At 37.7% G+C, this 24019-nt stretch overlaps 1 protein-coding gene across 1 annotated transcript in view; it reads right to left on the reverse strand.

The window, feature by feature from the left end:
- Positions 1–22: 22 nt before the first annotated feature.
- Positions 23–24019, reverse strand: part of zdhhc9 (zinc finger DHHC-type palmitoyltransferase 9) — a 40636-nt gene continuing 16639 nt past the window's right edge. Inside the window, exons 2-9 of the mRNA XM_052149806.1 lie at positions 21065–21225; positions 12974–13132; positions 10550–10687; positions 7894–7942; positions 7210–7312; positions 5953–6056; positions 5069–5177; positions 23–3783 (exon numbers count right to left, since the gene is read on the reverse strand). Of these exons, the coding sequence (XP_052005766.1) occupies positions 3604–3783; positions 5069–5177; positions 5953–6056; positions 7210–7312; positions 7894–7942; positions 10550–10687; positions 12974–13132; positions 21065–21225 (1003 nt within the window). The 3' untranslated portion in view covers positions 23–3603. The remainder of the gene's footprint in view (positions 3784–5068; positions 5178–5952; positions 6057–7209; positions 7313–7893; positions 7943–10549; positions 10688–12973; positions 13133–21064; positions 21226–24019) is intronic.

Genomic DNA, 24019 nt, shown 5'->3' on the forward strand with positions numbered 1-24019 from the left:
TATATATATATATATATATATATATATATATATATATATATATTTAATAATACCTTCAGCCTATCAAATAAATATTCACATCTTCCATACACAATCGATCATTATCACAACAGTTCACATTGAAATCCCATTTACTTAAAATGAAGAAGGATTTTATAGAAGCACATTCTGAGGAAGGACAGTTAGTTGTTAGAATAGCACTAAAGTTCTGCAATAATTGAATCGTACCCACTTTCTTGACTTTCTTCAACATTAAAAGAGGTTCAATCAATCAATCAAACTACAGTAAATCAACGTATCTCACAAGCATTCCAGCTTATACATTTCAACCTGCTGAAGGATGGCACTGGACTGGCAACAAAATAAAGTTGAATCCAAATTAAAGGCATTTTTTACCCAAATATTTGAATTCTCTCATTATTTACTCATTCTCATGCTGCCTCAAAATGTTCTTTCTTCTGAAGAACACAAAGATACATGATGTGAATATATCTGTCCAATGCAAATCAATGGGTTCCAACACTTACAAGCTCCAAAAAGGACATAAAGGCAGCATAAAGTTTACTCCAGTGGTTTAATGCATGCCTTCTGAAGCAATATGATCGGTTTTGAGTGAGAAACGACCAAGCTCCTTTTTTACTATAAATCGGACCCCACTGACTTGCATTGTATGGATATGAACACATCATATCTCCATGAAAATATCTTCATTTGTGTTCGGCAGATGAAAGAAAGTTATATGAGTTTGACACAGCATGATGGTAAGTAAATGATGAAAGAATTGTCTTTTTGAGTATCATTGAGAAATCATTTTCTTACATTTCACTTCCACACCATTTTTTTTTTTTTACACAAAACAATACTGCCGATTTCTTCTCTGATATGCACAACATAAATATATAGCTGGTTATAATTTGAGAGATTCATGTAATTATATATATATATATATATATATATACATACACACATACATACATACACACACACACACACACACACCGAGTCCATAGGTCCCAGATGTCTAAGTCTGTCCATAAACAGTGTTCCCTTACAAGTGACCATCAATATACCAAAGTGGAATTAGTAAAGGTGACCATTAGTTGTTTACAATACACAACAATTTTTTTTTTTTTTTTACATACACTTGGTTAAGTTGCCTTACCTTAAACATGGTGAAAAGAATGTGTGAGAAAAATATACAATTATGATTTTAAAATATTTTAAAATTGAATTCAAAAACATGCTAAAATGCCATTGACGGCTAATAGGTACTTAACAACAGAAAGGTTAAAGTGATAGTTCAACCAAAAATGCTAATTCTGTCGTCATTTACCATGAAGGTGCATGGTGACTGAGGCTAACATACTGCCTAACATCTTCTGTGTTCTAGGGAATAAAGAATGTCAGATGGGTTTGCAACAACATCGAGTAAATTATACATTTTCATTGTTGAGTATACTATCCCTTAAGCTTTCCAGATGATGTTAAACAAACTTTAACTAAAGTTTATTCCGCCCACAAACAGGAACACCTTCAGCTGCTGACATTTGACCTCAAGTAGAAATATTTATAAGGAAGGAAAGAGAACTTCCCTGGATTGTGACAACAGACAAGAGACTCCAGCATTAGTATAATGCTGGAATATAGGAGGCATTGGTGGAGTGACCTCTTTAAAGTAAAAAGTATTGAGGGAATGTTATAACTTCAAGATTAAAATAATAATAAATCAGGCAAGTTATTCCACTTCTTACAGAGAATTTGCAGTTTTTCAGTTATTTTTACATTATATACACATTTACTCAATGGCTTGAATTATTTTTTGCTTTCTGATTCATCATTAGTAATGTATAATTATTAACATGTATAGGAAATTATGGATAGTATGAGGACATTGAATTTTAGGGGTCCTCTGTAGATGGCCATTGTTATATGCAATATTAGAGCATAGGTAAGGCACTCTTACTAACGTCTGTCAATAGCAGATTGGCCTGTAGTCTCCCCCCCACACACAAACAAATGAATTAAAACACACTCACATGGCCTATAGACATGTGTAAGAGCAGCCTCAAACAAAAACAGAACTGACCTGTTTTCTAACATTCACACTGACTTTATAAACAGGTTGTCTGTCAGACATTAAAAAATGAAAATTCTGTTATTATTTACTCACATTTACTGTATGTTGTTTCAAACATGTATGTCTTTCTTTAAAACAAGACAAAGGGAGATGTTAGTGACTGAAATCCTCAGTCCCCCACCTAACATCTTCATGAAAAAAAAAGGTTATACAGGTTTGTAACAACAGCAGGGTGAGTAAATGATTACAGAATTTTCATACTTGGGAGAACTATCCCTTTAACTTCCTGTTGAATCACATTTGCAAATGACTGACTCAATGGAACTGATTGGGACATCAGTAAAGACGTTTTGTTGGGCCTAATCAGGTAATGGGATTTCGTTCATCAATGGCAGTTTGTCACTACAACGAACTACGTCGCTACACACTACGAAGGGATGGCTAAACGCTTGACTTTTGAATTTGTATCTTCTGTTGTGTACAATAGATCAAGTTTTAAAATGTGTATAGCGAAAAGACGTTTGAGTGTGGGTAAATGAAAGCATGTGAAGAAGTTTCGTTCATTACGGTGTACAAATCTCTGACTTGCAAATTTGTATAGAGACAGCATGGGTGGAGCCAGGAGTTTTTCACAGGGGTGGCCACGCAGGGGCCAGTGATCATTCTGTGGTGGCACAGACATTTTCTGAGAGCGGAGGCGCATGGATACAAAAAAGGGAAGTGGATACAGTGAAACCTGGGCCAGAAAGGTGCGGCAACCTTGGTGTGCGAGCATGCTAAATCTCCTGTGTGTTGCATTTGTACAAAGACTGTTCCACCACTAAAAGCTCAGTTGTGCCCAAAACAAAAAAAATTACCAAAACGGCAATTGCGAGCGGGGTGGCCCATGAGCAATAGACAGGTGACCAATAGAGGATCTAAATGGCACATGCATGATTGTGGAATAGATAGAATTTTTTAATATTTTGAATTTATTATTATTTAATAAAAAAAGAAATCAAAGCCTAGTGTTGCTGCACCTTCACATTCTGAAAACAAAAGAAAAGCTAATCCAAAGGTCCTTTAGCACCAATGACTACAGAAGCCAGAAATTTGTTTTATAGGGTACACAATAATAGAATCAGGATATTCAGAAACAGGTTATCACAATGGGGAAGAAAAAAACACCAACATTTTACAAGTTTTTAATACAAAGAGTTTCCATATTAGGCGTCTTATTAGCCCATTCTTGTCAATATCCGATTGCCCATGGCTCTACGCATTTCCCTCGTTGTGCGGAAAATGCGTCGTTCATCATGCTTTGATTTAAAGAGGAGAGTAATCAAGACCTTCAGATGTTTTCTGGAGTGTTGGTGCAGGATCCAGGCAGAGGGGCCCATTTTCTGCGAGAATAGCAGAGAACGCAAGCCCCTGTTCTGAACATCAGAGTCAAACAGCCCTGCAGTACCTGAACAGTTTTTCTGTGCGTGTTCCTCAATGTAAGCACATTAAGAGGTTTGAGAGAAGTCTAGAGAATGCTACCAAAGCTAGTGGGCAGACTCTTTGATGACCACAGGGGCGACGGCATTGGGGGATGTTGATAGAGTGTCTCTTGAAGGAGGTTTCTCTTCTTTAGGGGAGCTGCTGGACTTCTGGGTGCCTGCAGCAATGCCAGGTTTGGCTTCATCAGGAGTGTGTTCATTAGGGATCAAAGGAGCTGTGTGTTTCTGCAAGAGGTACAAAGCCATCATTAGACATCAGAATCCTGAGGAATCATTGACATGGATGGTAGATCGTCTTATCACTAGTACAAACATCTTAAAGGGATATTTCACCCAAACATGAAAACTCTCTCTTATCATTTACTCATCCTCATGCCATCCCAGATGTGAATGACTTTCTTCAGTAGAACACAAAAACTATTTTTAGAAGAATATTTCACCTCTATAGGTCTATAAACTGCGATTTTTGCAGCTTGAAAGTTCTGGTCACCATTTACTTACAAAGGCAGCATAAAAGTAATCCATATGACTCCAGTGGTAAAATGTAGGTCTTTAGAAGAGGTATGATAGGTGTTGGTGAGAAACGGATCAATAGGTCAATCCTTTTTTTACTATAAATCTCCACTTTCACATTCTGAAAGTGAAATTGTAGATTTATAGTAAAAAAATTATTGACATTGATCGGTTTCTCACCCAAAATGATTGCATCGCTTTAGAAGAGTTATATTAAATCACTGGTCATATGGATTACTTTTATGCTGCCTTCATCTGATTTTTGCAGCTTGAAAGGTCTGGTCACCATTTACTTGCATTGTATGGCCCTCCATAGCTGAAATAATCTTCTGAAAATCTTAATTTCTGCAAAAGAAATTCATACACATTTGGGATGCCATGAGGGTGATTAATTGATAAGCGAAGAGCTTTAACCTCATCGATGTGTGCTAGAAACTAAATATATACAGGTAAATAAAACATACGTCCTGATACTAAAAATGAAGAGAAAGCACACCCACTCCATCAAAGGAATTTTCTGGGTTCCATTATCCATGTTAACATGAATAACGTTTATGTCTTGTGGCTCTACTTTCGAAGCATTGTGTATTTTATTTTTTATGGACGGGCCCCATTCAATTCAATTGTAAGAGCCTTACTGTAACCAATATTTTTTGCTTGGAAACTCTCAGCATAGTTCACATCCACCTGACCAAATATAAATATTCAGGTCTTTACAGTTATGATGCACACAGACTATAGCAGACACAGTCCAATTCTCTACATGAGCATTTGCACTATGAAAGCCACATCAAGCTAAAACAACTTAATGCAGTCATTAACTCCACATGGTTCTTGTCCCTCCCCCTCTCCACTTCCCAGCTCTTAGAGTAATTGATTTAGGATCTTTCTTGCAGACTCAAGACTCAATGCACTTTGCAGCCAGTAACAACATTTGGGCCAAATGTACAGTACATTCACTCATACGCTTACACACTCATAATAATTGCTGTCTTACTGTGGTTTGTGATGCAGGGTTGCTGCTTTTAGTGGTAGAAGGAACAGATGCATCAGATGGGATGGAGCTACAAGCATCTTCCAACATCACCCCTCTTCTGTCCAAAACACTATAAGGAGAGAGAGAGAGAGAGACATATAAAAATACATGTAATTCTAGCTTTCTTTAAAATACATTCAACCTGGCTTGATATTTTTTGATGTAAAGCAATGACAAGCATACATTTTTAGTCTTAAAGTAAGGTAGAAACAACTACAGTGGATGTGCACATCAAGATCACGTGTTTGAGAAGGTCTGGAAATATCTGCATTTGTATAACTGAAGTCTGAAGAAATATATAGAGAAATCATCTAGTATCTTATAGCAGTCGTAGAGCATATGCGGCAACTGCCGGTGTATGCGCACTGTCAAATCTAGTATATTTTGAAAGGCTAGCGTTCAACTGTACGCAGACTCAAAGTCTTCATTTCAAAAACGAAGTTTACTTTGGGCTTCAAATATAATAAATCCATGTTTTGAATCACAATATACAGTGCTGTGAAAAAGTATTTGCCAGATTTTGATAGCCCAGTTGTTCTCAAACCAGTCCTGGAGGCCCCCCCAGCACTGCACATTTTGCATGTTGCCCTTTTCTGACACACCCAATTTAAGTCTTAAAGTCTCCACTAACAAGCTGATGATTGAATCAGGTGTGTTTGATTGAGATGACATCCAAAATGTGTAGAGTTGAGGGGCCTCCAGGACAGGTTTGAAAACCACTGCAATAGCATATAGATGACCTTAAAGTTAATGAATATCGATTAAAAGCAGAAAAACTTTCATTTAAGCATCTAAATACTTTTTGGGGAAAATGTATACAAGGAAAACTACAATAAAGCTCTTACCTGGGGTATGTAGGGCCACATAGAACCTCACAGCAGTTCTTGATGATGTTCTTGTGAGTGTATGGGTTCTGGACACGGTTCTTTCCTGACCACGAGCCTTTAATCTGTGCAGTAGAGATAAAAGGACACAGAACTTCGAAAATGAAACATGCAAAATGTCAGAACTGCCACTGACTATAACCATTTGAATTAAACTCCAACATTCTACTGGCTCTTTTCCTTAAACTCTGATTTTTTTATATTTAATGGGATCTTGATAAATAAAATAAAAATGATCCTTTATTTAAATGTGCAGCTTCAGTTCTAGCCATTCTTCCCCCATGAGTTTCACTTGATCTAGTTAAGCACTTCAAGGTTCTACACCTTAAGAAGATAAGACACGCATTCCCTGCCGTTGCAGTTTTATCAGCTCCTACATAGAAATGTATGCATCAAAGGAATGATAATCAGCTTAAGAAATTCTCATCTAAAGTTTCTGCATTTTTTTTTTTTTTAAGTTGAATTAAATCTGCTGTAATTGATTTCTGTGCCACTGGCAGCAAGAACGTAAATGCTAAAATAATGGCTGTATCCAAACAGGTTTCCTAAACATCCATGGTAGCTCAAAACAATCACTTACACCGCTTTAGATTTTTAGTCCGAGTTTGAATGGCAACTATGTCCACATGTATTGATATGTCTGTTATAAGCGAGATCAAATTTAGATTAAATCACAGCCAAACCATTTTGTCACACCAAATTACTTGTAGCATCTGCAACTTTCTCTTACGCCTACTCCCTTTCTCTCTCATTACCAGGAAAAGAAGGGCCAGAGGCCAATTGTTGAAAGAAAGTGCTGTAAATGAATCATTATGGTTATGTGTGAACGTGTCTTAACATATTAGACTGCACAATCTGTAGATCTGGTGCTAAGTAAATCAGAGCATAAATAACTCTAGCTGCTACAGAGAATCTGAGGACTATATATGCCTATATATGAGTTTTTTACAGTACATTACATACAGTATATGTATGTGTGTGTATGAGCCTTTGTGCTTGATACTGAACCTATAAACTGTATATAAGCTACATAAAACCCATGCTAAGATGTCCTCTGTGCTTGCTTATCACAGAGACTGCACTGTTTCCAAGGTGACTGCTGGATCTAGTGTGCTGAAATGCTCTAGGGCATGTGTTTATCTTTCCAGTCATGTGACAGCAGCAGGAGCGAAGAACTGACAGTAGACTTTGGAGAAGACATGTAAGAAACAGACTTACGTCCTCATTGGTGGTCTGGTTGAGGGAGATCAAGTAGGTGTGGAAGCCAGTCAATCCCACCACAGACCAGAGGGTAAAGAAACAGACTAGAACCTCCAAAACAGTGAAACGGAGAGTTAAGGACACAACATGCTCTAAACAGCTACTACTCGCTGTTAAAAAATGTTTAGCTTTATAGGTGTCATTCTCTATTTTTAGCTGTTTTTGTACTATCAATCTGCCCTGATGAAAAACCAGGCTTTACATGGTAGCAGGTTTCTAGGTGGTTCAAGCTGGTCATTGGCTGGCAGACAACATACCAGAATGACCATCTCAAGCTTGTAAGACCAGATGGATGGTTGCTGGTCTAAGATGGTCTTACAGTTTGGACCATCCTAAACTAGCTACAATGCTCCAAAACACAGCTACCATTTTATGACAACAGAATAAATATTCAAATTAGATTTTCCTTGGCCTTGTTTGGTGATATAAAAGGTACAATGTGCTACTATTTACATAAGCGTGTCTAAACTAGAATAGCTGTGTGCCTGTAATCAAATTACAGTATGTGTAATGTTGAAAATCATATCAGTTTATTGCTGTAGGCTAGAATTTCATACAGTCATTCACAGAATGATAGGGTAATAAGCTCTTTTTGTTTTTGAATCTTGAACAACTGGCTCTGAAGTTCAGATGTAAGGATATGTTCCAGGAGTATCTTTAAGAGTGTTCACAAATCCTGAGTCCACAGAACCTGTAAAACACATTAGATTTGTTAAATGCTCCAACATAATAACACACTGCATCAGATATGCTTCTCTCTTTCTCCCCCATCATTACATAAAATGTTCACAAGATTTTCGCACATCCACCCACACTCTGCCAGAGCTGATAAGTGTGCACTTTTTATTTATATGCACCTTATCAACTACAGTGTTATAAAAAGTTTCCAGCTTTAAAATAAAAGGAATAATTCACCTAAAAATGAATATTCTGACATAACTGAATAACCTCATGTCATTCCAAACCTGTCTGCTGTTATTTTTTTTTCAGAGGAACACAAAATGGGAATTTTAAAGAATCTTCACAACTTTTTTTATATACCGTGACAGTTCCAAGCTCCAAAATGGACAAAAAGCACTATAAAAGCACCATAAATGTAGTCTGTATGGCTCATGTACTATAATTAGTATCTGTCATTGTTTGGAAGCTGCTTTACAATTCTCATGTGTTCAACAGAAAAAAACAACAGCATACATGTTTGGAATGAGACGAGGGTGAGTAAAATATTAAAGAATTGTAATTTTAGCTTTAAAGGTTTCTTTAAAATGACAGTCAGGGTGCGTTACGGGAACAGTTCACCCAAAATTTCTGTTATAAGTTACTCACCCTCATGTTGTTCCAAACCAGTAAGACTTTCTTTTTTTATGCAGAACATAAATGGAGATGTTTTAATGAAAATCAAGGTCCATGTTTTCAATACAATGGTAGTGGATAGTACCTCACTTTAAAGCTTAAAGACCCAAAAGCTTCACGTAAAGTTCACTGCCATTGTAATCAGAATACCTTTACATTCAAAACTTATTTTGATTACTGATGAGGTTACTTAGCTATTTTTTCTTCATTTGTTTAATTTAATATTTAGTCTATTCAGTTGAAAACACTTATCCGAGGAGCATTTGAACAATGGTGAAACGGTTTCTTATAATGTGTTACATGCATATGAGCAGAGAGAGGGCACTTTTTTTTTTAACATTGCTGTGAGTGAAAAAGTGGATATGACATCACTGAGGAGCTTTCCATTTGGGAGCTTATTAGAGAGAACACACATACGATCAGAAAACAATGTTGTTGTGAATCCTCGGTGGGATTTTGATGCAAGTTTGGAGCAGCAGAAATAGTTAATCTCATGTAAATTTTCATGTAATTATTCAGCTGTATGCCAAGATAAAATGCTATTCCTATCCCTTTTACATGCACCCATTATCAGGCACAACTATATTTTTTATTAATAAAATACACGCTAAATCTTTTTTTTTTTTAAGACCTTTGATATTAGAGCAAAGATGTACTGCAAAAATCTGATTCTTTTTGAGAATTTTTATATTGTTTTCATTTTAAAATATCTTAAAATCCTTAAAACAACATACATTTAATTTAGCTCATCATTTACTCACCCTTATGCCATCTCAGATGTGTATGACTTTCTTTCTTCTGCTGAACACAAACAAAGATTTTTAGAAAAATATCACAGCTCTGTATGTCCATACAATGCAAGTGAATGGGTACCAAACTTTGAAGGTCAGAAAGCACATAAAGGCAGCATAAAAGAAATCCATACAACTCCAGTGGTTAAATCCATGGGTGAGAAACAGATCAATATTTAAGTCTTTCTTTATTATCAATCTCCACTATTCTTCTTCACTATTCTTCTTAAGTGATTCTCGTTCTTTGTGCATATCGACACCTACTGGGCAGGGAGGAGAATTTATAGTAAAAAAGGACTTAAATATTTATCTGTTTCTCAACCACACCTATCATATCGCTTCTGAAGACATGATTTAACCACTGGAGTCATGCTACCTTTATGTGCTTTTTGGGACTTCTACATTTTGAAACCCATTCATTTGTATTGTATGGACCTACAGAGCTAAGATATTCTTCAAAAATATCTTCATTTGTGTTAAGCAGAAAAAAGAAAATCATACATGTCTGGGATGGCATGAGGGTGAGTAAATGATGAGAGAATTTTCATTTTTGGGTGAACCTTTAAAAAAGTCTGTGCAGAAGAAGTAATTCGGTATTCAGATTACGTTTCTGACTTTAAGTAATCTAACAGAATACATTACAAATTAAATTTTAAAGCGTGTACTCTGTAGTTACATACATTTTAAAAGTAATCCTCCCAACACTGTTTACGAGCATAATGGCTCATCCAGCATCCAGAACCTCTCTGACTGTAACACACCTGAGAGAACTCATACTAGCTCCAGCATTCACTTGCATACTGAGTGTCGCTTTTCCCATACGCCATGGTCATTAAACTCATGACCATCTGTGCTTTTAACTTGGTTGCTGTTAACATGAATGTCATATCCTCTTTCAAATAATCTGATTCTGTATGTCAACAGTGAAGATACATGGCGTATTTTAAATATCGATATCCACAAACACAAGACACCTACAAAAAGGACATAATTAGTGCAGATGCATATGTTCCCAAAACATTTTAAATCACACATGTTAGTAGCATTACATTCCCAGTTATTAAAGGGCACATGGCCCATACAACTTTACTAAACATTTTGTTGCATCAAACTACATTGTAGTTTCACAAGCCGTTCCTTGCCTTGATACTTACGTAAAACCACATGGACGATGTCAAAGGCAAAGATATAGATGGTGAGCAGAGACAGGGAGAGAGTAAAAAGGTAGAAGTATCTGTAATTCCTTTTTCCTACACAGTTTCCAACCCAGGGACAATGATGGTCAAAACGGTCTGATGGAAAGATAATAAAGAGGAAAATTATGAGACTTTATGAATGAATAATGATAAGGTGGAAAAACATTCTCACGATGAATTGGGAAAGCCAGTTTCTACATTCTATTAGGCTAGACTTTATACTGTAGCAAAAGAAAATTGTATATACATTTCTTTCAGACTTTGATATACCACAACATCAGCCACAACATTATAACCCCCTACCTAATATTGTGTAGGTCTTCCTCGTGCCACCAAAACAGTGCCAACCTATTCTTCTCATCACAATTGTACAAGGCGGTTAACGGAGTTACCGTAGACTTTGTCAGTTCGAACCAGTCTGGCCAATCTCTGTTAATCTCTCTCGTCAACAAGACATTTCCATCCTTGGAACTGCCGCTCACTGGATGTTTTTTGTTTTTGGCAACATTCTGGAGTAAATTCTAGAGACTGTTGTGCATGAAAACCCAGGAGATCAGAAGTTACAGAAATACTCAAACCAGCCTGTCAGGCACCAACAATCATCCATGCGATTATCTAATCAGCCAATTGTGTAGCAGCAGCGCAGTGTATATAATCATGCAGATACGGGTCAGAAGCTAAAGTTAATGTTCACATCAACCATCAGAATGGGGAAAATGTGATCTCAATGATTTGAACCATGGCATGATTGTTGACGCCAGATGGGCTAGTTTGAGTATTTCTCTAACTGCTGATCTCCTGGGATTTTCATGCACAACATTTTCTCAGAATGGTGCCAAAAACAAAAAACATCCAGTGAGCGGCAGTTCTTAGGATGGAAAAGTCTTGTTGATGTGAGAGGTTAACAGATATTGGCCAGACTTGTTCGAACTGACAAAGTCTACGGTCCAATTGTCGAAAGAAGAATAGCATCCCAGCATGCCATTCTGAGATGTGGCTTGGCACTGTTTTGGCAGCACGATGGGGACCTACACAATATAATGCAGGTGGTTTTAATGTTGTGGCTGATTGATGTATATCTATGTCTATATAGAGGAAACATCAACAACAACCATTGTTGCCAAGTAAATTAAAAATGTTTAATGCAAGAAGTAAAATACAGTAAAAATCTAGTTAAAAATAATAGTCATATTTTAACAATGTCACAATGTTTTTTACTTAATGAACACAATAAAAGAATACTATTGAATAATTTCCATTTATATACACCAATATAACAATACAGTCATATCAAACAGCAATATTTACTTATATATGTTTTAGCAAAACCATTTTAATAGATTGAAAATGCCACATAGCAAATTTTTTCTACCTGATGCTCTCATATTTGCGAGTCACAAGTCTAATGTCATGCTGTTTAGGAAACCTAATTGCCAAATAAAAAGTGCATTAAAAATCATCGCAAAATTCCAAATGTTGCATAATGTTACAGTATACTGCCAGCAAAATAATTGAGAATACATTATATTTCATGAACATTCGATATACAGAAGCCCCTAATTGGAGTATGGATCTATTTGGCACAAACAGGTAGATATTTTTTACTGCTAAGAGGAAGATGGTATACTAAACTACAGATTGTGGGGCGGAGGGGGGGGTCAGCATGTGTGTGTGGCAGGCCATCTACAGCAGGTGAGGGCTGCCCAAACAAGCGGTCCTGTGTTCAGGATGACCGTGCAAGCCAAGGCCTCAGTGAGCTCTCTAATATCAGCATATGTATCTCGCTAACCTTGTAGTGTGTGTGTGTGTGTGTGTGTGTGTGTGTGTGTGTGTGTGTGTGTGTGTGATGCTGGCGGCTGTCTGACTCATCTCTCATCAATTCACTATTATACAAGAGTATCAAATGGCACACATAAGCAACCATGTCAAAGGTCATTATTCTTATGGATCCAAAACCAATACAAATTTGAATCAATAACACCACAAACCTCCAATTAACCATATGTATAGAAATGAGAAGAAAATTGAGAAAAACTTTAACAGTTCTACAAAACAACTAACCGTAAACATCAACTAGATTTTGACATTTAAAAAAAAAATAAAAATAAAAATAAATGGCAGTGGTGCTTGCCCATGCTACACTCTCCGCCACCATACAAGGGTGTTGTAGGTTTTTGCCAGGGCATTGCCATGCAGTTGCTAAGGTCTTCTGAGTATTTTTAGCATGCTGCTATGTTGTTGCTGGTGTGTTCTTGATGGTTGCTATATGGTTTGTATAGTGTTCTGGGTGGTTGCTTACTGGCCCTCAACTTAAATGCAGAAAAATTGTACAGGTGAATGCACAACGAGTCTTCCCTGAGCTCCAGGTGGACTCACACTCACCCACACAGTTGTCGCAGATGCTGCAGTGGGAAGCACGAGGGGGCCTGAAGATCTTGCAGGTGTAGCAGTACTTCAGCTTGACGATCTGATTGTTGATTTGCACATTCTTGATCCGGGGGGGAGGCCGCTGTCCGGCCAGTACATTCCCATTGGCTGCCTCTGGAAGAGAAGGGTAGAACCAGTCAGCATGGCAACTGGCAACCTGTTTTGATTTCTTTCCAGTCTAATACTTAAATACAGACTATAAAAGGAATTTCTTAGAAAAATACTTGCAGTGAGGCCTCCCTCTTACCCCCTAAAAATTGCAAATATGCATATGTGCTCAAATTCTTTAAGACATTCTAGATGGGAATAAAATACAGTGCTTGAAAGGCACCACAGTATTGATATTCCTAAAAGATTCTGGTTTGTTCTAAACCCCAAACCTAAATATTAAAAACTGCTGCAATTAATTAGGCTTAAATCTGCAAGTGTAAAAATTCCATCCAAACTTTGTTTATCAGAACATTTCAGCCTTTGGTGTACTATGGAGTAAGGTTAAGTTTGAATATCTCCCATTTACTTACAATGATAGAATGGTCAGCTTTCAAAATGTGTCAGCGATGACATTATCGTAATATTTGCATACTGAATTATGATTAATTTTGTCTTCTTTGCATTTTGCATAGTGACAGTGTTGATTGTCATGCACATGTGTGCAGAACCAAAGCCTATAAAACCTAAGCTTTACTAGAACTACCTTAAAACTTACCTAAAACCCAAATCTTTTGCTACCTTGCAAGTCCAGGAAGGTCCTTCAGAAAATGCCAAACCAGTGGCTAGCCAGTTGTTATCACCTAAATATTTAATGAACTCTTTTAACTCCTTACCTTTTTTTGTCTATTTGAATTTGGTTGCACAAATATAACAGTCATAAAATGCTGATATGGGCAATTAGTCTTTACTATATCCTCTTCTTTATTCGTTTCTCAAAATGACTCACTTTCACAGCCTCTGATAGCTGCTTTTTTAGTCAAGGTGTTTCTTTAAAACACAAGTTTCTAATTTCATCATGCTGTGGAAAAAAACAAATTTCCTTACATTGTCTGCCTCTGCACTTTAGTACTCCAGAGAGATGGTAGCATTAGCATGTGTTCAAAAGGCACACAGGGCCGAACCACACAGGTGTCTCTTAATCCACATGCCTGGGTTGGCTAAAATGGCACATCTATACTCGCATTTAAATCCAGCATCAACCACTTTTCAGCCACACATACATTAATCAAAAAATAGCATACTAAAGCTGGGATATTGAAACAGGGCAGAGGCGGAAAAGGAAATTTGTATAGAAAAATCAATCTATGCCTTGCTGCATTACTCAACCATAATGGCTCTTTTTTTAGACAGAGTTGCAGATCAGTGTCAATTGCTCGGTTCCAAAACCTAGTGAGCTGACTATGGCTATGTTTATTATTGCAATAATCAGAGTATAAGGAATCATTTGATTAAGATGGTTACATATTTTGGGCCAACCGCTTCAGTCCAGTTTACATGCTACTTGGCATTACTCTGAAGTGAAATGTGATGTTTTAATGCATTTTTTATAAATGAATATTTATTACAAAAAACAACTTGTTGCAAACATGTCTCTTTAAATACAGCTTAGCATAAGGAAAATTTAGTCAGTCAGTTTGTGAGTCCTATTTATTAAAATAACCTCTTCATAAGAGACATTCTGAGTATACCTGTATTTTTAATCCAGATCATACTGGATGCGCTGTATGTTTTGATTCACAAAAAAAAAAAAATCAGTTCATAAGAGTCATTTGATTGTCAGACTACACTGGTTGCTGTGTCTGTTGATTCACTAAAAACAATTGGTTCACAAGAGTCATTTGTTTTGTGAGAATCGGCATACATGCGATGGCTGTTGTTGTGTTTAGCCCGCAAGCACAAACTCATTTCAAAAGATGTGTTTCCTTCCCATTATTTTGCAGCATATGGTCTTTTTATCTTCCCAACATTCAATTCAGACTGCAAACGGACATTCACAACTCAGGAAATGTTTTTCTTTTGCCATGGAGCTGTAGATGGGGGAGCACCACTGCTGGAAAATGGTATATGGAACTGCCGTTTTACATGAAGCCGAAAAGAGCGAGCTGCTTTTTCTTTTTCACAATGTTTTCAAAATTGTGCGTGAGTGGATCATGATCCATCTGCAGCACTGGTGCAGGAGCACTTGGGTCAGAATGGAGGAAATGCGATAAAAGCTTTTATATGCCAGTATAAAGTGATTAAAATAGGAGTACTTCAAATATCTTACTGCGGTTATCATTACTCTGATTTTAAGCATAAATCGCAATTTGACAAAATCGCAATAGTTTATTTACATGAGCTATAGTTTAAAATCGCTGTATTACCTTAAATCGCATTATGAGGGTGCACGTAAATGTAGCCTATTGAAGCAGCATTTTAAGGCCAGGGATTAAAAACAGTTCAAGAAGCGAAAACCAAAAGCTTTTTGCAGAACATAACCGAAAACAAGAACAAAGTGATCTTCAATTGTTACGGAGTGAAAACCAAATTTTTAAATACTGGTTAACGGTTTTAACTAGTTAATTTTGTTCCAATAATTTTTTCATGAAACCAAAGGCCAAAGGGATTATCACAGTACATTTTTGTAACTACATCCCTTGATCCTGAAGGAAACTGCTGCATCACACATTTCTTTGCCTAATTGCCCGTTGTGGATAATTTTTTCTTATATTGGGGAGGAAAGTGGCTTATTTTGGGTTTGTTTTTCCAGACCAGGTTGCTTGTTTTTCTTACAAGATCTGTAAACACTGCAAATGGTATATCCCCCACCCCTTAGTGCAGAGTACTGTCATTTAAAAAATAATGTTATTAACCATTCTTTTATTTTTTTCTAACCGGTTACTTACCATTTGGAAATGAGGCTGTGGAACTTCTGATCTGGAATAAAAATACAGGTTTACTCAGAATAAACCGAAATTACAAAGATTTAGTTTTAAGCCATTTAAAGCATCATAGGCGCAATTGTTTGGCACGCAGGGTTGCTGCCTATGCAGAACATTCCAACTCAGCCACTTATGATGTTCCATGACAGTTTAATGACATCAGAGAATACTCTGGTTTATCAGGAGGACTATTAGAGAAAATTATGTTCTGGCATAGTAAACCTCAGCAATAATAAATGCCGCACCACCCCTCGGCACATCTGAGCGTTAGTAGTGGTGCTGATGTATAACAGCGGTGCTCTAATTTAAATGATAATGGGAGGGAAAATAGATGAAAGGAAGAGAGAGGACAGAAAAAAAAAATGGAGAAATAGGAAGGTGGAGAGAGGCGACATGAAGGGAACAGAGCTCATCTTTACTGTAGTTGAAATCTTATACTCAGTACATGGAACGTTTGGTGACTGAACTGCAGCAGGCATTTCCACAGGAACAAGTGAGCCAGAACCACACAAACTATTGATTAAAATTAAAATGATCAAAATGAGAGCAGCTCATCAAGTTAATCTATTCAAGTTAGTTTGATGCAATTAAACTATCCTTTATAACATTCACAAAGGCAGTTAGCAAAAAGCTAGTCTCGGCCTCAGACAGTCAGTACTCTTAACCATCTGATGCACATGGCACACAAAATTGGAAAATTATTTCTCAAGCCACTCAGCGGAAATCTCATTGGCTGGTTTGATGGCACTCCTTGAAGGAGTTGCGTTCAGGAGGTTCTGCGTTGATACAGTGAATGCTTTTGCGACAAAATAATCACCTATAAATACCCTATTTTCACTTTTACTTATGTATTTTTTCCACGCCACGGAAAAGAGTTATGTTTGCTGCAGGCTAAGTGTGTATTTATATCCCTACAGAAACTAATTATTGCAAAATCACTTCTCTCAATGAGGATGAGGATGTCAAAAGTATAAGGCTTTTTCTTTCACTATTCTAGAGTGAATGCTTTTCATGTAAAAAAAAACAAAAAACAAATCCTTGCTATTTTAAAAGAATAATGTTTTTAACAGACAAATGTTTCAAGTGAAACATTCTTAGATTTGAAATAGCTGTTGCCAAACACCCCTGCAGAAAACCTTCCTTCAGAATAGTCATAATATTGCTTTCTGTTCAAGGGAGTTAACATTTGGTATTGTGTGGGTGTGTCCCCTTTTCAACCATGTGGAGGTTACCAATTTTGTTTTTTACATTTTATGGACTTTATATACCTTTAAAAGATAGGACCGTAGTGGGAGGCAGAATTTGGGATTGGGAAACACTGTGGGTTGGACTCAAACCGGGAGCACCTTAAGTCTAACGTATTGAAAGAAAAAGCTTGACCACTGCCATTAAAATAAAATGAATAAATAGCTAAATAAACATCAGTACTCTTTAGTATCAGACAAATGCTGACCATTAAAATAAAGAATAAATAAAAAATAGCAAATAAACACCAGTAGTACTGTTTATATTTATGCATTTGGCAGACGCCTTTTATCCAAAGCGACTTACACAGCCCTTATTACAGGGGCAATCCCCCCGGAACAACCTGGAGTTAAGTGCCTTGCTCAAGGACACAATGGTGGTGGCTGTGGGGATCGAACCAACAAACTTCTGCTTAACAGTTTAGTTCTTTAGCCCACTACACCACCACAACTCCACTGTTTAGTCAAATGCTGACTATTTTAATACTGCCAGTCAATAATGGGAAGGTTGTAAAAAAGAAGCATTTACACCAGTGGTGTTACACCATATTCTGTTATACAAGTTCAGGGGAAACTTTCAACGACTTTTAAATATTACATTTTCTAAATGCTACAACTGGAATTGTTCGGTTGAAGTGTGAAACTGTGAATCCTGAAGAAAACAGTTTGGTAAATACATGTTTGCACATTAACTTCCACTCAGCTGACAAGCATTAAAAGTAGTTGCGTGGTTAGCTAGTTAGCTATACGCTCGTTGTCACGGAGAGTAAACTATGGACCAGCATTATATCTCACCAACTAGGTAACAGCGTAGCGTGAAATCAACACTCAACAGACACAATCCACCACCGCACTGTTGTCTGCTGAGCTGCAAAAAGATGCTCTGATGCATACCTTTTAATCTGCTAAATTACTTACTGCACTGACAAACTATAGCTGGCTAACAGCAAGCAGACATGAGTGGCATGGTTGTCAGGGACAGGGTTAACGTTAAATTAGTTATATTGAAAAGGGAAAATTATGGCGTCATTTTTTTATTAACTTTCCAGTATGTATTTCACAAACTAGTTAGCAACTTACTGAGAAGACATCACTCAACTCTGCAACTCAACTCCGCCCTGCCTGCAGACCCACCATCAGCTCAGAAAACAATTGAGTCAGAGTGCACTCTGCTGGACAAACTACGTAATGACACCAATTCTAAAGCATTGTTTTCTGCATTATATATTCTGAAAAAAGGTTTTCATAGCTGCGCATTTTGGCAAACATATACGCCGATAACGATGTATCGGTGAAAGGCTAATATTGGCCTTGTAGGCCTCAAATCTTATTTGCACCACATATTCAAAATTAATGCAACATAATTGGTTATGAGACCCTTGAGAACCAATCTTTCTTGGTTTTAATAGCCTCTATTCCACCCTCAGGCCAGTGCAAGCCAGGGCTTTCCACTGCTCAGCCGTGCCAAATAGCCTCGGACCTCAAGCCGTGAGACCAAAATCAATCCGCATTCCCACCATTGGGACAATGGCCTTGCAGCGTTGCCCTAAAACCCGCACTTAATGCTCTGCCCTGCCAATGTCACAAACTCTGGAGACAAGCTAGCCCTTGAAATTAAAACCAGTTTGTTCTGTGCACGCAATTTTATTTTTCCCCCAAACCTGTACCGTTGTGCACTGGAAACAGAACTTGGCAAGTTCTACAATAAACAAATCACATCTTCGTTTTGGCAGAAGCCGTTGATCTACATTTTCATCAACCAACATATTCAGGGCCCTGTCTACTGGCCAGTACTGACTATTGTCTATTCTCCACTGATCTGTTGAGGTAAGCTGGTAGCTAGATATGAAAAAATGGGAAATTAGTATCTTGGTGCTGAAACCTCTGACCTGACTCAGCAAAACTCTGGCATTGACATTGACCCCACCTCAATCCACAGCTGGCCTTCGTTGGCCAAAGAGTAATCAGCAGGCCAAAGGCACTTGGCTGAAGAAGCCCCGAGGAGGCATGATAAAAGCCCCAAAATGACAGTGAGAACGCAACCGGCCATGGTACACACTAGTGGCACTTTTCCACTACACATAACGGTTCGACTCGCCTCAACTCTACTCACTATCCTTTTCTGAGCTTGCATTTCCACTGCAGTTTAGTGCCCCTCAATGTGGGTGGGATTATAGGATGATCGTCATATTTGCGCCGCCTCTACTGCCATGACATCATCTTAAACATGACACAAACTGACCAAAACAATAACACAACTGCTAACTGTTAGCTACTAGCTCATTGTGCTGCACAAAGCAGTTGTTGCATGGTAATTTTACACAAGTGTTACAGTTAAATTGGCCTGGTTGTTTTAGAAGCAAGCTTCCAGTAGCTGGTCAACTAAATAAAGTGAAGCTTTCAAGCAGAGTATAGAGTTAACGTAACAAAATGCACCATCATCCATTGTGGCTGAGTCCAGGGCACTCTCCCTCCCATTGCTCGCCAGTTTAGATAGCATCCATTTGGTCAAACCACTTCCACTTTTCCATGATGGTTCTGTAGTCACTTTTAAGGTTTTTTTTTTAACTGTTCCCTACACTGCTGGTAGGACCGATGGTAGCCATGTGCGGCCAACAGCTGAGACACTTCTTGAGAGACTTTCATTTACGCTATTGAGTGGACTGTCTGCACCTCGTTTATGGACAACAGCGTGGTTGTGCGCCCAGCAATTTCTTTTTTCACAATTCGAAAGTCGCATGAATAAATGATACAGTTATCACTGTTGCTAACTTTAAAACTAGCGGGTTGATGTCGTGTGTCGGAAATCCAGTGAAGCTGGTAGTGATGATTCTCCCTGACCAATCAGTGATCTGCAGGATTTTGACGTCACATTTAGTATCGGCTCGGCTCGCTTGGAACCTCGACCGAGGTGATACTAAAAAAAGTATCAGGTACCAGGTACTATCCACAGTGGAAAACCCCAAAAAAGCAAGCAGAGTAGAGTCGAGTTGTACCGTGCAGTGGAAAAGCCCCATAGCACACCCTAATTTGGCCCGACAGTGGAAACAAGGCTAGTGGCGTCACAACTGCTGCAACGTATATTGATGTTTGAATATATACATGTGCAAGTTAAATTTGAGAGCTATGGTGGAAGGTTTGCCATGAATAATTATAAATTTTTGTCTCAAGAAATGTAACGAACATATAGCATCAGAAATTGTTTTTATAAAGTGCATGAGTCACATAGACAGCTTTTATGTAACTATGCAGTTTTATTTTATTTTTTTTGCCACAAACTATTAGAACAACTAATTGAATCATTTTCAGAAAGTGTTCTAAGTTTTTTGTTTTGTTACATTTTTACCTTATTTAATTCGGCTTTAGCATTTCTGTCACTACGTTACAAAACCCCTTTACAGTAATTCCATCACAAACATTGAGGGGTTTTTGAGCCCCCATTTGAGACACTCTTCTTTAATGCACATCATAAAATGAAATGTAGCTCAGTGTTACAAGACAAAATGCCTCCTTTAGTACCCTAGTTAAATTGTCCTTCAATAACTGTTATTATCATAAAACAGTAAAACAACATATCAAAACTCCAGATTTTACCAGATGGCAAGTTAGCCATTAAATACAGCCCATTCAACCTTGAGAGGAAGTCAAGAACAACACAAGGTCTCCCACATGTCCCACACTCATGGATGAATGCACCCACCCTCTTCAAATCTCAAAGCACAACAATACCATAAATAAATGAGCAAAGCTGGGCTAACACCGTCCCACTTACACAACAAGCCTGCTACACTATTCATGTTATTCCCTTCACTGGGTTAAAACACCCGCAGGTAGCCCTGATGGTACAAACTATGGCAAATCCCATTTCCTGAAGTCAGGTAAACTCTTACCAATCTCCATCTCAATGAAATTGGCCTCCTCCAGCAGTGCCCGTGGCAGCACCCCTGGATCACTGAAGCTGGTTCTGAGCAGCATGGCCATTACAAAGAGGAAGAGCAACACTGCAAAAACAGGGATGGCAGGAGAGAGGTGCACTGCAAGATATGGGCACCTGTAATGGACAAATGAAAAGCAATATGGGTTAAAAAGCAGAGCAAGGTAAACATGGAAATAAAAGCACAGTGATTACATAGGCATGTCAACTTAAACAGAAATAAATGTTTAGTTTTCATTTAAAATGTGTAATTTCTGTGCCACTAGACGCACTAAACGAAATTGCAATCTGTTTATTTGAATGCCCAACCTAGCAACATTGGTTCAATCAATAGTGCGAGTTCAGAACAGGACTATGGGTGAGTTTGGAATGCCATGCTACTCCTACTACTTCTGCCATGTCTGTCTATGGCAAAAATAGTAATAGAAGCATGGCAATATGCCACTCAAATTCAGTCTGTTTGTTTTTGAACAATGGTAGACAGGGGCGTCTTTGGAAACAGTCAATGGGCCTCATTCATGGAACACAAGCAATGTATAACGATGTAAATTTTTAGTAAACCATTCTTGCATAAATCGTATTATTCAATTGAATGTAAACATTCATATTTGCTACCATCAGTTTTAACATAAAAATGCTAAATGTAAATAAAGTGCATATGCCACTTCTCAAGTGTTCTCGTGTTTTTTTATCGAAACAGTTTCAGACATTCATTTTACAAACTCAATATCCATCCATCCATCCATCCATCGTCAACCGCTTATCCTGTGTACAGGGTCGCGGGGGGCTGGAGCCTATCCCAGCTAACACTGGGCGAAAGGCGGGGGACACCCTGGACAGGTCGCCAGTCCATCGCAGGGCCAAAATCAATATAACAATGATAAATAAATCAAGAATTTAACAAAAACAAAAAACATACATTATACAATCATAGTTGGATTGCCATTCTTCTTTTCAGGCTACATTTTCTACGTCCAACATAAAACCATTTCAGTTTGTTTTTGATAAAAGCAGTTGTTGGCCATTTTTTTCATCTTTCATCCTGATCACAAAAGGGGAGGTCATTGATGAAGAGGGTGACTAATAATTATCTGGTTCCCATAAAGGCTTTTTCCCAACAATGAAGCAGCCAGGCACGATGTTTACTATGAACTACTGTGCTTTCTCCATTCCTGCCGGCAGACAGCCATGTAGAGATTAATTTGGCTTTTCCCATAAATTGCGGATGACTTGGGTCCAGTAAAAGTGCCTCCCTGTGCTTGGCCTGCAGCAGATTGTCGGATTCCACAGACCACTGCATTGAGCTATTAATAGGGTCGCCCTGGCTCTCCTTCTCCACTCTCTCCTGCGATGTAGACCAGTTATATGAAGGTCATGTATAGCTTTTACAACACTATAATGGTACATCACAGGGACAGTGCATACAATCTCAGGGGGAAATTTGCTACGTTTAACATTCTGTACATGAAGAGGCCCAAAATACAATCCACTTCACTAGCCCTAACATTAAAATAGAACTAGATTTTTTTGAAGAAAATATAAGTGTGGAGTATGCCTGTGCTAAAACTGCCACCATGATGCTAGTGTGTTGTGGATGGTTGCTCTACGATTGCTAACAAGTTCTTAGTAGTGAATTTAGATGATGTATTTTTTGCAGTGTGGAATGTTGGACACTACATGCACTCATGGATGGGACGGGGCCTGACAAAACTATTGGAATTAATGGTAATGGGGCAATTACCAAAACTTTAGTGAAGACAGCCCTTTACACATATGAATTGAATGCTTTAAAATCACTCATGCCACAATATGCATGTCATTTGAAATATCAGTTTTGGACTGAGGTTGTCTAATACACTTGGATTTTTATTGTTTAATTCATTAAAAAAAATTCACTGCAAACAATCCTATTGTTATCAAGTGTTTTTGTCTTGTTTCCATTTAGAATTGTCTAAAAATCCTTAAAACAAGATACATTTACTTGAGAAGCAACATATGAGATATTTAGACTTACTTTAAGATAATGCATCTTAAATATAAGTGTATTTTGATAAGTGGTTTTTTTCACATTTTTTTTTTTTTTCATAATTTTGCCAGAGCAGTAAAGAAAATAATATACTCTTATTCAAGATATTTGCTCAAAAGCATCTTACCGGTATATGTTGTTTCTCAGGTAAATGTATTTTTCAATATTCTAAAATATTTAAATATTTAATATTTAATTAATTTTAATAAGGTAGTATATTTTGCATTGTATAATGGGGCCAAGAATACACCCTCTCGCCTTTCTGTTCACTTGATTTCGCTCCATCTTTAACTCACAAAAAACAAGTGTGTATCTTCACCATAAGAGACACACAGTGACACTTATATTATAATTCACTATAAACAAAATCTAGCTGCAGCAAGTGTGTGCCAGAGATGAGCATCTCCGCGCGAACAGTGTATCAGCCGGGAGAAGTTTGAAACGCTCTCGGTTTTTCACGCGACTGACCACACAGACAAATGCCAGCTTCTGCTGAGTTTGTGCTTATTTATACAGCCTGTTCCCTTATTATTTGAAGTTGAATCAAGGATGCATTAAATAAATGTATATAACTGTGCAGTGTTTCCTTTTTAGATACTCTGACAGGCAAGTTTTGCTCAAGCGGAACACCACGTATGGCTCTGCTTTATTTCATGAAGTCACTGCTTCTGTATTTACTTATTTAGCATTTTTGTATTATAATAATCTGCGATCTAAATCACCTTAATCTGTTTGGAAAGTTTGTAGTGCATCTGGACTGTGAGCTGTTCTTTCTTCCTCTCCTCAACCAAGTGTGAGCTGAAGTGCTGCTCTCCCGCATCATCATTAGCATTTCAAAAAGTTCATGTTGTGTTAAATGAAATCAGACGACTATTCGACAATTAA

Source organism: Xyrauchen texanus, chromosome 19 (genome assembly GCF_025860055.1).
Source record: "Xyrauchen texanus isolate HMW12.3.18 chromosome 19, RBS_HiC_50CHRs, whole genome shotgun sequence".
NCBI classification, from domain to species: domain Eukaryota; kingdom Metazoa; phylum Chordata; class Actinopteri; order Cypriniformes; family Catostomidae; genus Xyrauchen; species Xyrauchen texanus.